Source organism: Staurois parvus, unplaced genomic scaffold, assembly GCF_062004578.1.
Source record: "Staurois parvus isolate SC_StPar_1 unplaced genomic scaffold, SC_StPar_1.0 ptg000011l, whole genome shotgun sequence".
NCBI lineage: Eukaryota > Metazoa > Chordata > Amphibia > Anura > Ranidae > Staurois > Staurois parvus.
Window position 1 is genome coordinate 26,643,849 of NW_028317807.1, and position 18,089 is coordinate 26,661,937.

Sequence of the window (18,089 nt, forward strand, 5' to 3'; positions counted from 1 at the left end):
TGACCAATTATCTGTTCCCGCAACAGCAAATAGCCAATGGCATCAGAAAAGACCCATGGGCAGGAGATCGTTACCTGCTGGAGAATTGTCTTGTCAGGTTTAGGAACAGATCATGAGCACATCAAATGCATTGACGGTTGATTTTGTAGACTGGCCAATCAACCTCTTCAGTCTGAGAACTAGCAGAAAGCACATGAGCTGATACGTATATCTCATCTTGCTGTACCAATAATAGCAATTTGTTAGCAGTTTGGGGACACAAATCTTTACTAATGTTTCTTTCTTGGACTTGGGTTTTGGTGGTAAGGGCTGTACACAGAACAGATCCCTGTTTATGCTGATTGTTAGCAAAAATTTGAGAAAGTTTGAGAAAATTAATATAAATGTCATTTTCCACACTGTTTGGTTTTGCTAAACAACCAGAGATATCAGCAAACTGTGATAGAGTGTCCATTTGTCTGGGTTTATCGTGTTTCTTTTAAGTCCTACAGAATGACAGATGGATAGTAATTGATTCAAACACATTTATTGTCAATATACTACCTTAAAGTGTTTCTAAACCCATGAACTTCATTTACTATATCTGGTCTCCCACAGTACACAGAACATAGAAATGCAATAATTTTAGTAAATATAAACTGCTAAATACCTTTTCTCATCAGCAGTAAGAGCAGTCTTGTGACTCCTAGCAGCATTCAGCAGAGCACTGGTTATAGTTTCTGGGAGGAGTTTTCATTCTCCCCTGATTGTCCTGTGAGGCTGCAGGACCTCTGACCCTCTCTTAGGACAATACTGATTGGCCCTGTGCTGATCACATGCACGCTCCCAAGAAAAAAAATAAAAACTCTCTTACAACACAATCCAAACTGAGCACGTGCAGCTTGGCCCCAAGGTTCTGTTCAATCAACAGATGGATTGGGGACAGTAGAAGAAGTGGCGGATCAGAGAAGACAGGATCAAACATCCTTTTTGCACAATGCGGAGAATTAACAAGCATGCTTTACTGCATATACAGACTGATTTTACTGTTGTGGGTTTAGTAACACTTTAATATAATCCTATTAGAGTACCAGTCAAATATCCTTTAGAGCATACATGGTAATATAACACTTAACTTACATTTCTGTTGGTATATTGCAATCGATGGTAAGGGTGATAGAAGTTCCAGACACAGCTAGGACCAATGTGTGCCATCGATCATCAGCCAATGTGATGCTTCGGAAAGTAACTTTGGTTTGCCATTCTTCAGGACGTTCTGTATTCCAGAACAGGAAATGTAGCTTATTTTCAGAGTAGCGCAGTCCAAGAAGAACATGTCTGCTGTCTTCAGTGATCATGGTAAACAAGTATTCATTTTTCTGTTACAAAATACAACCTGCATTTAGAACCCTGTAAATATATACATCCTTTTCTGGTTCTATTTCTAAATGTTTACTGTATGTTTTCATAGATCTAAGCATCAAGAATTTTAGTATGTTATTGGTCATGACTGAACAGCATTCAGTGGCAACCAATGAGAAAAAAGGTTACCTTTACCATGGGGCAGCATAGTGGCTAAATGGTTAGCACTTCTGCCTGGCAGTACTAGGGTCGTTGGTTCGAATCCCAGCCACAGCACCTCCTGCCTTGAGTTTGCATGTTTTCCCTGTGCCTGCGTGGGTTTCCTCTGGGTACTCTGGTTTCCTCCTACACTCCAAAGACATGCTGGTAGGTTAATTGGATCCTGTCTAAATTGGTCTTTGTATATGAATGTGAGTTATGGACCTTAGATTGTACGCCCCTTGAAGGTTAGGGACTGGTGTGAATGTACAATACATATGTAAAGCACTGCTGCGTAAACTGACAGCACTATATAAGTACCTGAAATAAATAAATAAATAATACCATACAGCATGCAGTGCCATCCAATGAGAAAACAGTTCACCTTTATCATACAGCATGCAGTCCCCTCAATGAGAAAACAGGTTACCTTTACCATATAGCATGCAGGTCCATCCAATGAGAAAACAGTTCACCTTTACCATACAGCATGCAGTGCCATCCAATGAAAAAACAGTTCACCTTTACCATACAGCATGCAGTCCCATCCAATGAGAAAAGAGTTCACCTTTACCATATAGCATGCAGTGCCATCCAATGAGAAAACAGTTCACATTTACCATACAGCATGCAGTGCCAACCAATGAGAAAGCAGTCCACCTTTATCATACAGCATGCAGTGCCATCCAATGAGAAAACAGTTCAACTTTATCATACAGCATGCAGTGCCATCCAATGAGAAAACAGTTCAACTTTACCATACAGCATGCCATCTAGTGCCAGATTAAACTCAGTGGAGGCCCCTAGGAAGTTGAAACCTTGGGGCCCCTCTCACAGGTTTTTGGAGGTTTATCAGGCATGCTCTCTAGTGGGACAACATTGAACTAAGTAGTGTGCACATTGGCCACCAGATGGAGATGACATCACTATTGTACATTACATATACAAAGGTTGCACCAAAATGTTTTCCAAACTGACAACTGAAAGAAGATGATCTTTTAAGAGACAAACCGTAATGTGAATCTGATGTCTATGGTTTATGTACTGTAAGTTGTTATTGGGTACATACATAAATACAGTATTTGCTCTATAGAGCCTTTCAAGGAGACGTAAAACCAAAGCTCTTTTGGTCCTATTTCGTCACAGGAGTGCACTTCGTTCTGAACTCCTGTGCCCCGTTTTCAGCTGACAGCGGGCTAAAGCCTGCTGTTGGCTGATGTCACAGGGCCAGTCCAGGCTCTGGAAAGATCCCGACTTTACTGCCGCTAAGAGCATGAGCTAGCTGCTCCCACACCCTCCACAGCCCAGTGCTCCAGGGAGTGCTGGAGGGTCAGATGTAATTAGCAATGTATTGCTAATAGGTCTGCACACCACTACTAACTACACAATAACCAATCATATATTATTATTTAGGGTGCTCAAGCCTAAGCCTGTAAACACACCACATAACCAAACTGCTTTAACAATAGGTCTGTATTAGGCATATACAATACATACAATCACCCAGCAGGTACAGAAAACCAAGTATATCATCTAACATTGAGCAAAATACAACAAAGATGTACACTTCATTGTTGAATAACAGTAAAACACATGAATGCATATAGGTGCAATAAGCTACACTTAAAATCTATAAGTGCTGATGTTAAGAGATACACATAGGAATGCAATACCCAGAATAGAGTAAAAAAGGAAAGCTGAGCCAGACCCTGGTGAAAAGAGAGAGGAGGAAGTAAAAAAAAAACAACATTTGGGGATCCAAAAACCCCCTTTCTCAATAACCTCCTACCTGGGAGTGCTGGAAGGTCAGACCAGAGAGCCAATGACTGTCTGTCACCGGCTCTCTGCTCACTGAAGACAGAGACCTGAGTGAGCAGCAATGTTTGATCGCTCAGTTCTCAGTCTTAGACATGGCGGGAGACAGATACAGCATTGGACTGATGCTGCATCCACCTAGATGAGTGTGAATGTTTTGTTTTTTTTAGAATCCCGAACTTCTCTTATAATGTAAAGTTTTCATTTCTTTGAGTTGATTAATTTTTTCTATCTTTTGTAAACAATTTAAGAAAGTTTCATTGTAATTTTCTTTCAAGATCGTAACAATATTATTTTGATCAGTTTTTGTGGGGCCCTTAAATGGCATGGGGCCCATAGGTCGGTGTCTACTCTGCCTATTTGGTACTCCGGCACTGGTGCCGTCGAATAAAAAAATAGTTCACCTTTACCGTACAGCATGCAGAGGCAACCAATGAGAAACCAGTTCCCCTTTACAAATTGATGTTATCAATTTTAAGCTCTAGAATTCTTTTTTAGATTATATATAAAAGATTTAAGGTATGAAGAAGAACAAAACATTCAGCAAAAGTGGAAGTTTCCTCAGGAAGAACTCTTCCCAATTACAGCTGTCTGTCTACTAATCAATTCATTTGAGTACATTTCTTACTGGTATTATTATTGCTTAACATATTTTCTATTACTAAAAGTTTCTACTTTTACAAGGCAGCTTAGCTCTGTGTCTTACATAGATTTAAATAACCCACCTTAGCAGAGGAAATAAAATTAGAAGGCCTAGGGTTAGCCTTAGAAGACAAGGTTCAAGCTGCAAGATGATATCTTTAGGATAAGTGTGTAATTATATATAATAAAAAATCACATAGCAATTCAACCATTGGAATTTAATGTAAAGTACATTTCTCCTGTACAATATGCTATGGCCATCTACTGGCCATATGTGGTAATAATTTGTTTTAAAACTGTGAAAAAATATTTGTCCAACATTGGAAATAGCTTAATAACATTCATTTTTTTTCCTCATTCACACTGAACATTTGTACAATACCTCACAATTTATTACTGCAACTCTACAGCTTCCTCCATACTGCAGTGTACTCTTTCTGTAAATTGCTTAATCCTCTCCCCTTAAGCTCCCAGTGCCTGAAACATGGTAAATTGACAGAAGTGTTCAGCAGCAATCAGTAGAGCTTGTTGACTAATATTCTGTAAGCACTTGTGTTTTGTCTTATATCTACTATGCAGGGGAAAATGGTAAGTTAATATAAAGATACATTTCCCACAACTATACTAGCTGTATTACAAAACATATTTCTATTCCAATATTTTTTTTCTAAAGTAATATATTTAGGGTAACATTACATTAAAATAAAGATGTTTTATTGACAATACAGTCCAAAATAATGTCATTTTCAGGGTACAAAATTATAAAACAGATCTGTTTGCATATCACTAAGAAGAGACCGTCATAAAATGTTGAAAATAGGAATTAGATTACAAGACTATATGAAAATCAACTATTTATTCTAAAAATAAATTTGGTCTTTTTTTCAATGAATAAATACCTAACTAAATATTTTTTTGCGTAAGGCTGCACTTTACCATTTAATGTTATAATAAACATTCATATCTGTGTAAGTAGCAATGCTTTACCTAACAAGGAGAAAGCTTACAACATATTATAAACAATCAGTTGTTGCAATGCATCCTTGCTGAAATTATTTAATGCAGAATTAAACTTAACTGTATTTACGTTCCACAAACTAAAAATGCTATTTAATCTATTTTTATTATTCAAAGCAAATTCACCCATCAATCTATGTCTCCATGCTTCATTTTGTTGAGAAATTACTTTGAAAAACACTCCCTAACATTTCTAGTTGTGGCCATCTTGAGTAAGGGCAGATGATCCATGTAGCTTTTACTTACTGGAATCCATCTACCCTTAGCTCCTGCATGCAGGCAGGGAGGTGTCCTTGACTGAGAAAGCCCACCTCCAGATGAAGTTAATAAAATGCCCATGAATACTCCTGGAATACATGAGATCATTTTGGCCTAGGACATAAACCAGAAAGAAACTGAGAAAAGGTATAAAAAAAAAACAGTAAAAGAAAGGGTCACTTAGCTCTCCTCTCCCCAGCAGCATGTGTTCTCCCCAAGAGCATTTGCCTCATGATTTTCCCACCACTTCACATGAGGCCTGAGAAGAGGTCAGGACAGGCATTTTGACAAAACAGATCTAGGACACAGGAGGCATTGAAAGTAAATGCCCCCTATATAAAATGTTCCCCAAAATAAATGTTTCCCCCTACATATCCTTCATTGTAAGGTAGACCACAGGTATCCTCTCCTCTGCTAGTTTCTAATACCTGGTTCTATGTCAAGATCTCTTTTTGAATTAGTCCCAGATATGCACTATGTCTCCTCAGTTTTATCCACCCATGTCCACCTGTTTCCCTCACCACCATGGCTGGATCTAGGGGGGTGCTGAGGTGGGCTATGCCCCCCCAGATTTTAGTTGTGCCCCCCTCAAAGCCAACCCTAACCTGCCACTATACTGCCACTGTACTACCTTAACCTGCCATTATACTGCCCTAACATGGCACTATATTACCCTGACCTGCCAGTATGCTGTGCTAATCTGACACTATACCACCCTAATCGGATACTTTACTGCCCTAGTTTGAAACTATACTGCCTTATCCTGACACTATACTGTCCTTGACTGACACTCTACTGATCTCAGTTATGCGTTGTGTGACGAGGAGGAGTTCTGTTGCCTGTGGGCAGTGCAGGGATGGGAGAAGGAGCTGTTCCCCTGTCTTCTACTCTGCCAGTAATGACCCCTGTCCTCTGCCCCCCTAACATCTTTTACTGCACCCCCACATCAGACAGGCTAGATCCGGCCCTGCTCACCACCCTCTAGTCAGCACCGATTAATAGTTATGAGTGGAGGTCTAATATAATAGACAGGTATAGTACATCTTCTTAACAAGTTAGTGTTAGAAACCGTATTAGACTAGGCCAGACTCGGGAAGGTGGATAGGTTTAAGACAATCTCCAGTCCAGCTCTAGCAGCAGTATTTGGTATAAAATAAGATGGTTACCTTTGGTGGAAGACTGGGGATTTTCACTGTAATAACAATAGAAAACTCCTCTGGAAAGAGATTACAGTTGCGGAATAGACGGGATGATGGGAAGCTCAATGTGTGGGGTGATCCTGAAAGATGAAACCCACGAACTCCTTGAGACTGAACCATCTTTAACCCAGGCAAGGATTTGTTTGGCGCGATCATTTCAGACAACATGTCCAGTGGTTGGAGGTCTATAAAAAGACAGCAACACACAAACTGATAAATGATACACTGTCTCATATACAATAAATAGAAGTAGTATAGTTTTTTTTCTTACATACATATTTTATCAGCCTACTATTTCTAAAGCAATAGCATTTATTGGCTAAATAAAATAATTATAATCCTAAATTTTCAGTGATTCACCATCAGTCACATTATATATAATTGAGAGGCTACATATAAACACATTTGTTTCAAACAGATAACATTTAAAGGTAATACATGCTCATTACCTGTATCATATTAAATATCTGGTCTATGTAATTTACTTCAAAGCAGCCTATTTCCTCTGGTGTCACAAGTCTTCACTACAAGTCAACACTTGTTAGATTGCATTTATATATATGTGTTTGTGGTCCCAGATTATTCTATCGTATTCATTTTTGAAGTTTCTGTTTACCATTGATACTTTCATATGTACCACTACATGGCTGGGTTTGTGAAAGGTTGTCTAACTGCTCTAGCACAATGACTATCCAAAAGATCGTCACTTTAGTTCTAAATCTTCTGCCCCTTAATATTCCTAGTTGGTCAGCTTTTAAATTATAGCCATAGAAATACCTTTTAATATGGTGTGCAAGTTTAGTTAGAAACCCAAGAATTAAAGTGGTTGTAAAGGCTCAAGATTTTTTACCTGCATTCTATGCATGAAGGTAAAAAGCATTCTGTGTGCAGTCCTCCCAACAGCCCCCCTAAGACTTACCTGAGCCCCATATTGATCCAGCGATGTGCATGAGAGCCGTGCCTCTCCGCTCCCCAGTCTCTCCCTCCTGATTGCTGAAACAGCAGCAGTAGCCATTGGCTCCCCCTACTGTCAGTTACAGCCAGTAAGCCTATGAGGAGAAAGCAGGGATGGGGCTGAATCGTGAATCTTGTGAATGGGCACACATAGCAATTGCCATTGAGGCATTGAGGAGAGAGGGGGGCTGGGCGGCTCCAAGCTGTGGCTTTGTGTGTGAATGGACACACAGTGCAGCAGCTCAAGAGCAAGCCTGTTCAGGTGCCCCCATAGCAAGCTGCTTGCTCTGGGAGCACTAGGCTAGAGGTAGGGGTCAGAAGCGTCAGCGAGAGACCTGAGAAGAGGGGGATCAGGGCTGTTCTGTGAAAAACCATTGCACGGAGCAGGTAAGTATAACATGTTTGTTATTTTTAAACAAAAAAAATAATCTTTAATATCACTTTAATTCAGTATACATTTACTGGCCCCTTTGTGTTTTTTCATAATGTGTATAATATTTTTTGTCATTTCATCCTGGCAAACCAGCCCTGATGTTCTAAATGTTTTTTAATTTTTTTGGGGGGGGAAGGATTTAATTAAAAGATATCAATTTGGCAGTTCATTTCAACGTATGTATTTACTTCTGGTTAACACAGTACAATCTTCTTTTGGCTCCTGATTATTACATTAAATAACATTTAAGAAAACAACCAAGACTAGGCTGAAAAACTATGATAACTGGACCAGCTTACTTATAGAAATATGGGGTAGAGTTGGTGTGATATATACGTTACTTATAGTTCTTGACTACCATCTTTTTGTGTTATAGTCTCTACTCACCAGGAAGTTACTCTACATACCCTGGCAGATACCAAGAATATGTCTGAAGACTACATGGTCAATTCTAATACAAGACTGGACTATATGTAAACTTAAGAGAATATTGCTAGATAATTCCATTGCCTTATATGGTTCCCTATGTGCCCAAACTACCCAGAAATGAGGACGCTAAGTGCTTTTAAATGATTTTATTTTGTTTGATATGTTCACTGTGCTCGTGTTCAACCTCCCTATGATCTATGTGATCAAAATAAAGTATTTTCTGTAATTACCTAGCTTACATTACTCCGCGTGGATATGTAAGTAACCACTTTCCCTTCTGGGTGGTGTTGCTCTTGTCACACTACCATATTTTCTATTACTTATAGAAAGACATACTGTATATTTGGTTCCTTATTTATGTAGCACTACCCCCTTAGGAGTTGCTGAGTATTTGGGTCCCCTTATAGTCCTGCACAGCAGATATTTCATCACCTACTTGCATTCAGGAGTCAGTAACCTGTCTTTAAGCTTGTTTTTTAGATTTTATTAGGGGATTTCAACTAGGATAGGATAAGGGGTGTACGGGATGCCCAATGGACCTGGAAAACCGAGGACAACTTCCAGAACTATATACAGTGGTTACAGTAAACAGTCTCTTTTGAAGAGCTAGCAAGCATCTTCTGCAGTACCACCCCAGACCCTAGATAAATCCTCTTCTTTACCCAGCCATCTAGAGGAATCCCTGAGGAAGGAATCCAGTGTCTGCCACATAAGTAGTGAAACAGTCCTGGGTGGCAGGCTAATCCAGCCTCCCACTAGAATGGATGCAGGTCTACTCACTCAGTCCTTCTCCTGTGCTACTGGTGGGTCGGTGGCTGCTACCAGGCCTTTTAGCTGGGCCACTCCTTCCCTGCCTCACAGATGGTCCTCTCTCATGGAGCCAGTGAAGGTTTGAGCTTTCCATCTTCCTAGTTCCACTGCCTGTAGGTGAGCCCCTCTCCATCTGGGCTGCCTCGCAGGCTCTTCTCTCCAGCCTCACTTCATCTCAAACCTTCCACTCTAACTCCCTTCCTGCTCTGTCCTGCTGAGCAGGCTCAGTTACTCTTAAAGGTTGTCCTGGATTTCCAAGCTTCCTGTTGAGGATTGGCCAGGATCCTCTAGGAGTACAGACTAACTACTCCTCAGATCCACCCACTGCTTCTAGACCTTTCTCTAAAGTTCTAGAGCAGGGGGGAAATTCTAGAGGACTGGTCTATAAAGCCCCTCAGCTCTGACTGTGATTTGACACCTGCTAGCTATCACACCCAGGCTGCTACTCAGCCGTCCTTGCTAACAATTGGAGTCTAGCTCCCCCTAGCTGACTGGGAGGGTGCTACATTTAACTTAAAGAATATGTTACTGCAACATTTCCTATTTCTGATATGTGCCTGCTGTACAATGGTCTTGTATGAAAAGTATCCTGTTCTCTTTGTATTGCTTCCTTTATGTGAAATACCTGGTATTCCTACCAGTCCCTTTGCTTTCCTATGAAAAACTGACCACGCTAGGCATGAGAGCGTAGCGTGGCCAGTTTTCCAGCTGTGCTGGGAACTTAGTGTTCTCTCCTAGAAATATCAAGTTTGTGCCCCCCTGCACAGCCGTTTACTGGGAAGATCAGTGTGGTGATGTTTCTCCACCCCTAGCTCTTTATGTAGCTAAGAATAGAGGGTACATGTCTATGTGATCACTTATAAAAAAAAAGGGGAAACAAAAGGTATTCATAATTTTTTTTTTATCTATACAGAAATGTTTACATTTCTTTTCTTTTTTAAACTGTTTGGGTTGTTTTACAAAGTGAAGGTTTACATATACTTTAACTCACACTGCCTGAATCTGACATTTTAAATTGTACCATGGGGTCTGAGGTCACCTGCAATCTATCAATCTGGTCTCTTACACCGAACACTGACAAACAAACTGATAGCTAGTAAATCGTATGTGGCAATGACTGGGCAGCCTGGTGTCACATTGAGGAGTGATGTATCACATAAAGAGCTGCAGACCATTTGGCAGGCTACCACCAAGTACATTTTAAGCTGTACATCAAATTAGATGTCACATAAACATTATAATTCGTTACAATTCAAATGCAGGAACAACAAAATTTTTTTATGAATCAGTATTTTGTTCAGAGACTTTATGGACCACATTAAAGCAAATCTCCACTTTTACAAATTACAAAAAAAAATAAAAAATCACGAGCAATTAACAAATAAAACATAGCTCTTGCTACTATTCTCATCTTCTCTCCAGGGCTTTCTCCCACTTTGCCACAAATTGCTGTTCCCCTTCTAAATGTAGCCTGCTTCCTTTGAGCCCAGGCTGTCACAGGCACATCTCCTGAGGGTGCATCACCACATTAGCTTGGGCATGCAGTACAATACTGCATAGTGTAGTGTCTATTCTACAATGTTGGTGCCACTCCCTGAAGTACTGAAGTTGAATGATGGCTAAGATCATCCAATCTGCTTCCTGTTAGCCCAGGATGTCTTGGGTACATCTCCTGAGGGTACATCATCATGTCATCCTGGACGCACAGTACAATACTGCAAAGAGCAGTACTGACATCCCAATGTTAGTGCCACTCCTTACGGTACTGAAGTTAAATGATGGCCAGCATCATCCAACCTGCTTCCTGTGAGCCCAGGCTGTCTTGGGCACACACCATGGTGTGGCATAAGGCAACAGATATGTAACTAAACCAAAGAGCAAAGAGGTATCTATATTTCTAGTTACACTGTGCCACTTGTATGTATCTAAAACAGGTGGCCTGGTAGGTATATAAGGCATACCATATAGATGTGTCCAAACTAATTATTTGGCCTTGTCATACACTTGGACTTTTGGCTAGCCAGTAGATCCTCCCAGACTCCACAGGGGTTGGTGCAGGCACAGACTACAGCATTGGATCAGTGATCTTCACACCTAGAAGAGGCACCAGTGAGGGAGACATATGGCAGATCAAAGTAAGAATAAAACCAATGCTAGAGGTATTTTAATTTGGAATGGGTGGTGGGGAAGGATGGAAGACTGGTTTGCGTAGTGTTCAAAAATATGCTTCCCCATGAAGCACCCAATTCTCTCCTCTTGGCCTCATTGTTTGCTTTCCTCTCAGTGCCATCAAACCACCCTGAGCTTCTTATTTACAGCATGTCTAATATTATAAATATGAGAGTGTGATTTTGACTCCTGTGTATTGCATTTAAAAGTCGCCACGTTTAACTGGAGAATTCTACCATGAACTTACCTTAAGTAAGAGACGGATGTCTGCTTTGTTCATACATTGTACAGTACAGATGAAATGATTAAAGCATCTCAGACTACATGATAAACTAGGAGTCCTTAGACAGCCTTGAAGTACATTCATCTGCACCGGCACACAAATTTGAACACATCACTGGGAATAATGTTATCATAGTTGAACACTAACATGCTCCAGATAAAAGTTAAGCATAGAAATTATTATGTTGCCTGTCAATCATCAGCAGCAAATGAAAGGTGTCTTCAGCTGATCAAATAAGCTGCTTTCAGGCAAAGATATGACAGCTGCACAGCAGCCAAACAAAAACTGAGTGCATAAGCTAGAGGCTGCAGATTCACAGTTATCCCACTGTGCTTCTCTACACCTGACTGAAGCTGCTTATCAGCTCAACACAGCATTGGACTGTTCAACCACACAAAAGCAGGAGCTCAATTTGATCAGCATTAAAGTCCAATTCCAGACCAATCTTTTTTTTTTTTTTAACTCAACAGATTTGGATCAACAATGCAACCTCTGCATTTATATATATAGCACTACCCCCTTAGAAGCCGCAAGAAGATTTGGGTCCCCTTATAGTCTTGCACAGCCAGGCATTACACATCTTCACAAAAGCTTGCATCCAGAGTTAGAAAGCAGTCCTTTTGCTTTGCTTTTGTTGTTTTATTTAGGAGATTTTAGAGGACAACTTCCTGAAACTATTTAAAAGCCTTCTCTACAGCACAGTAGAGCTAGTGTCTCCTTAGTGTACCACCCCAGACCCTAGATGAATTTCTCCTCTTCACCCATCAATCTGAAGGTATCCCTGAACAGGGGATCTGATTCCTGTCACTTTAAGTGATAAACAGTCAGTGGTGGGTGGCTAATCTAGTTTTCCACCAGAGTGCTCCTTCCCCTACTCACTCAGGGGGGTGTAGGTGTACTCACTCAGATCCTCTCCTATACCGCTTGTGGGTTGGTGGCTGCTACCAGGCCTACCAGCTGGACCGCTACTTCCCTGCCATACAGGTGGTCCTCTCTCAGGGGGCTCTGAGCTTTCCCCCTTTCCAGCTCTAGGCCTGCAGGTAGGCCCCATACCACTGGGCCTCCTCGCAGCCTCCTTCCTTCAGCCTCACATCCTCCACCCGAATTCTCCCTTCAACTCTTCTCTTTCCTGCAACTGAGCAGGGTTTTAGGGGTTGTTTTACAGTGACATGAGCACTGCTACGATGGCATATTGATGAGCCTGTACCTTTGCTGTAACCGATTCCATTAAAAGTCACTGGACTTATTGCACTTAGATGCATCTTCTTCCATTTGCTTTCCATGAAACACAGCATCACAATCACTGCATGTATACATTTCTGAAAGGCTGCATGCACAGGTTCAGGGGGGCAGTTGGGAGGCAGTAAAACCATGGCTCAACTGCCTGGTTTTTCCATCCACTATCTGCACATGTGACCAAAGCTAAAGGGATCTTTCACGCTGCAGGATGAAAGGTGATAAAAGCAGGTGGATGAGCAGTGTTGTGGATTTAGACAGACCCCCTCCTCTGGGGCCCCCTCGTAGGCTCCACACCAGCTGCACTTCCTCACTCCTTCTTCCACCCGACTCTCGTGCTGACCAGTTTCTTCTCATATGAAGGTTTCTACCAAGCCTCTAACTATACACAAAAAAACCTATGTACACTAGAGGGTATTACAATAACATAACAACTTGACAGGACTGTACACATGATATGTCCAAAGAGAATAATAATTGGCGCTGGAGGGGTGTTAGTTATATTTAAAGTCCATATATTAGTCAATATGGGAGACCATGTGAAAATCCAAGAGGGAGCACAATTGGCAGCATCACCCTTAGAGAAATGCAGAACTCTGTAAGTAGAAACAAGCAGAGGGGCGCCAGACTAAGTGCAGCATTAATAGTGGAGTTTATTTAAAAAACATACAATTGTCAACTCACTGAAAAGTAGACAAATCCCCATAGGAGATCCGGACATAACATTGACATGCTTGTCTTTGTTGACTTTTCAGTGATTTGCCAATTGTATGTTTTTAATAAACTCTACTATTAATGCTGCACTTAGTCTGGCGCCCCTCTGCTTTCTTCCACATGATATCTCCACAATGCTTTGTTTTGATGCTATCGAATTCGATGGGAGACACCGCCTGTTAAACCCATCCATTGAGCTCAAAGGTGCTGCACTGCTTGGCTCTCAATTGGAGCACAGTCCCACAATGTAAAATTGTCAGCCATTGCTGTAACATCCTTCTGAAAAGCAATCCAACACAGACAGCTGTTTTAGAGGGCAGTAAGCTTACTGCCTGTTAGTAGCAATCACAATGGTACCATTGTCTCTGAAACAGGACAGCAATCTCACTCTTCCCCACCCTATCCAAAACTATATAACTTACAGTTACAGTTTCAATTTTAAAATGAATGTATTTCTGCTATCATTGATTCTGTTTGATTTTTATTCATTACAGCTAATCCTGTATATGGGGTATAATGAAAATCCTATAAATATTTGTGTTCATTATTTTAAAGTATCTAAATAAATCAATATTATTTACACGTCCTGACATTTCGAAATGAGATAAAAGTAAAGGAGAAACAGAGTGTCTACTCTCATCAGACTGATTTGCTTGTAATATCAATCACATAATCAATTATGTACAAGCAGTCTGTCCACAGCAAAGTGCTTCATCAATAAAGCATTGATTCACACCTCGCATGCACTTCTACATGTTAATCTTTGCAATCCTTGCAATTAAAAGCATCAGCTCATGCTCAGAATTTGAAAAAAATTGGCAGTATTTAGCTTGGATTCTGTAAGCCTAAAAAGTTTTTATTTTTTACAAACTTTAAAATTCATGTGCTACATGGGAAGCAAGATCACAGTGTTGTAGAGTGGACTTAAAGGACAGCTGTACTTTTCCTACTACTTTCACTCTTACTCACTTTGTTACAGGCCTATGGTCTCCTCCTCTAGTTTGCTCCAGCTTGTTGGACATTGATGTCTTCAGCACTAGACCACACCTGCGCACTAGCTCCCCTTGGACTTGAATGGACATATTGAGAGTGGAAATCCTCTGTATACTACCCTGTGTAAGTCAGTAGGACCTTATCCAGGCTGAAGAGATGTTCATCCTACAGTCTGGGAACACTGCAGAAAGGCACAGTTCTGCAACTAAGGTAAGTATGGGGAGAGAAGGGTGTTAAAATAGTTTAGCTAAGTGAGGATGGATTTAGGAAAAATAGTATTTCTTACAGATGTAGAATAGGTACATCTGTTCTTTTAGGGCCTTATCACACTAGGAACTGCATTGGAATCGCATGTGAATGCTGTGTTACTTCTGTGTGATTTACACGCAGTCCTGTGCAATTCATTTTAAACAGGCTTAAAGCGGAGCTCCACCCAAAAGGAATTTCCACTTTAAGGACTGCTCCCCATTAAGTATTGGCACCTTTGGGGAGCGGGGGGAAGCGGGTACCCGAATTTGACAGGTACCTGCTCCCACTTCCGGTCCGATCGCCTAGGCGATCGGAATCAGAAGGTGTCCTCCCTCTCTCATCACTCCCTGTAGTCTTTTGGGACACGTGACAGGTCCCAGAAGACTACAGGCCCATTCATGAAGTGCAGCGCTACTTGCGCATGCGCAGTGGGTACCCGGCTGTGAAGCCGCAAGCTATCACAGCCGGGTGCCCACACTGAAGATGCCGGCCTCCTGAAATACAGGATGGCCGGTGAAACGGGCTGTGGGGGACACACCATGGGACTGAGGGACAGGTAAGTGGCTGTTTTTTAAAAGTCAGCCGCTACAGTTTTTGTAGCGGCTGACTTTTATTTTTTGACAGCGTGACTGGAACTCCGCTTTAAATAGCACTGCATCACACCACACCAAAATTAGTGAAACTACATTTTGAAACACACTGAAACCAGATGACATGGTACTTTAGTACCATGCGATCTGAAACGGGCCAGAGCAGGAAAACGCACTGCATTTGTGATGTTGTTGACACCCACTGCAGATCAGATCGGCAGCACGATTAGAACCACACAGGAATACGGGTTTCCAGTACTGATTTCTAGTGTGAACAGGCCCCTAAAGACATTTGTTCTGAGACATTTCTGAGTTCTCCTTCTAAAAATGCGAGTTGCTGGCTACTTTAGTACATTAAAATACTGAAGCAACCAATTAGCATGTTGATATTATCTGGGGTGCATGTAAGGACTTCTGCCTTTTCTAACCTACACACTTCTCATCGGTGTTCCTGAAAGTATAACTAAAGGCAAAGCTTTTGGATCGAGTGAAGAGGGATTTGAACACCTGTCAGTTTTTATTGATCTCTGTGTCCCCATTACACACATCACATCAAGCCCGACTTTGAAATTGTGTGACTTACAGTGACGTTGCACGATTTCAAAGTCAGGAGACATGATGATTTCAGGTGCGATTTGCAAGATATCTGACACAGATGTCTATGCAAATCGCACCAAAAGTAGTACATGTACTACTTTAGAAATCAAGTCGGAACCGCATCGATATGACTTCTGTAAATGCGGACAATAGGGTACAACTTGGCATGCGAATTGCAAGTCGCGTGGCATACAAATCGCATGCCAAGTCGCACCCAGTGCGACCAGAGTCTTAGGGAGATTCATCCTCTCTAATTGTCTTGTTTACTATTATCATCGAAAAGTGAAAGTAAAAGAAAATCCCAAATTTTTGGTCGACACTAGAACAGGTAAAGCGGGCAAATCTTCCAATGGAGACACTAGTTCTGGGGAAGGGGATGATAATCAGGGATTCTCTCACTTTCTATTTTGACTATTTGCCTTTATTTGTACTATAAAGCTAAATTCCAAAAAATTCTGCAATTTTGTGCAGACACACCCATTATAAACAATGAGTCTGGCGAACCAGAGTGCTAAATGCTTTTGTAAACATCTATTAAGCCAGAGATTCATTGCTATCTGTTGTAAAACCATTTAGAAGCAGTGCAGATTTGATATTTGGCACTTCTTGACCTGAAAATACCCCTTTCATACATCTCCACACCATGAGTTAAGTCCTCATAGCTGCCTGCCACATGTACATTGGTCTTATATTGGTCTATTATTTTTATCCCGTGGGTTTATGGCTCTGCCAGAGGATACACTTCACACTGAAGTCTGTGAAATAGGAGAGAAGCACAGAGAGCACCTACGCACGCCCCTCCCCTCCCCTATGCTTTCCATTCACAGAAGCTTTTGTATTTTGTGAATTAATTCACACAAAACAAAGGCTTATGTGATTTGGCAAGAGGATTGGAGGCAGACATAGTAGCTGCACCGACTCTACACTTAAAGGGCTGACACCAGCTGAGTCCAGCTTCAGAGCTCCAAGAGTTATGCTGCTGGAGCATGATAAGCCTGTCAGATATAAATAATAGAGATATGCCCAGGAGGTGGCAGGCACCTCATTGGACTTATTTGAATTTATAGAGTGCCATCACGTTTTACAAAGTTGCTGAATTTTTGGAAATCAGCTTTACAGCTAATGGAATACTAACCAAGCATTTCATATTATGGCCACTAGATGGAGCTGATGAACACAGGAAATAAATCATTTATACATAAATTCAGGGGCAAAACAATCAGCTTGAATAGTCGGTTCTGAATTCAAGCAGATATCATAAATCCCGTTAGAACAGCTCCACCTAGAGCAACTGGTCATTATAAATCCTGCTTAGCTAAAGTCTGCACAGCCCTGAAAGACTTCTAACTAATCCCCATCATAAACAATGAGTCTGGCAAACCAGAGTGCTAAATGCTTTTGTAAATATCCATTAAGCCAGAGATTCATTGCTATCTGTTGTAAAACCATTTAGAAGCAGTGCAGATTTGATATCTGGCACTTCTTGACCTGAAAATACCCCTTTCATGCATCTCCACCTCTCAGATTCTGCAGATAGTCCATAATACCTATCTGCAGATTCTGCAGATAGTCCATAATAAGTCCAAATTATGATAAAATTACATTTATAACAAGTGTCTACCCAAATGTATAACAAAATAACAACCAAACGGGTACAAAATATGCCTAAACTATTATGTACAGAAGGCAGGTGAGACACGTTAATCTGTTGGTTGTGGGACTGTAAAACATGGTCATCTGGAATTATTGATATATTTGGAAAACTGGCATTGAGGGAACGTCTGCTGAACCATCATAAACATTTCAGCACCCCCTCAGCACACTTCTCAGACCCTTTGGGTGGTTATATCATTTCTGTAACTGCCCTTTTCAGGGCTCAGGATCTATGGTTGCATCTGCAACTCAGGAGCTCTCTTCTGACATCTAAACTGGTAAGGATACTGGATGATTCATTTATGAGACAGCCAGTGACTCTGCCAGATTGGATTTACTTTGAGTAAATTTGACTCTGCACAGGAACCAAGACCAGAACATCCTTTTAATACTCATTATTATACTGTTGCTATTGTCTGTGTCTGTAATTCGTTTTCTGTATCTGTTGGCTTACACTGTTTTTTCTCTTCTTTTTTTTTAAAGTGTTACTAAACCCAGGACAATGCATT

At 41.0% G+C, this 18,089-nt stretch overlaps 1 protein-coding gene across 1 annotated transcript in view; it reads right to left on the reverse strand.

Annotated features, from left to right (window-relative positions):
* The window catches only part of TSPEAR (thrombospondin type laminin G domain and EAR repeats), a 208,033-nt gene that overhangs the window by 133,623 nt on the left and 56,321 nt on the right, over positions 1–18,089 (reverse strand). The window contains exons 2-3 of the mRNA XM_089671851.1: positions 6,438–6,655; positions 1,120–1,358 (exon numbers count right to left, since the gene is read on the reverse strand). Coding sequence (XP_089527977.1) covers positions 1,120–1,358; positions 6,438–6,655 — 457 coding nt within the window. The remainder of the gene's footprint in view (positions 1–1,119; positions 1,359–6,437; positions 6,656–18,089) is intronic.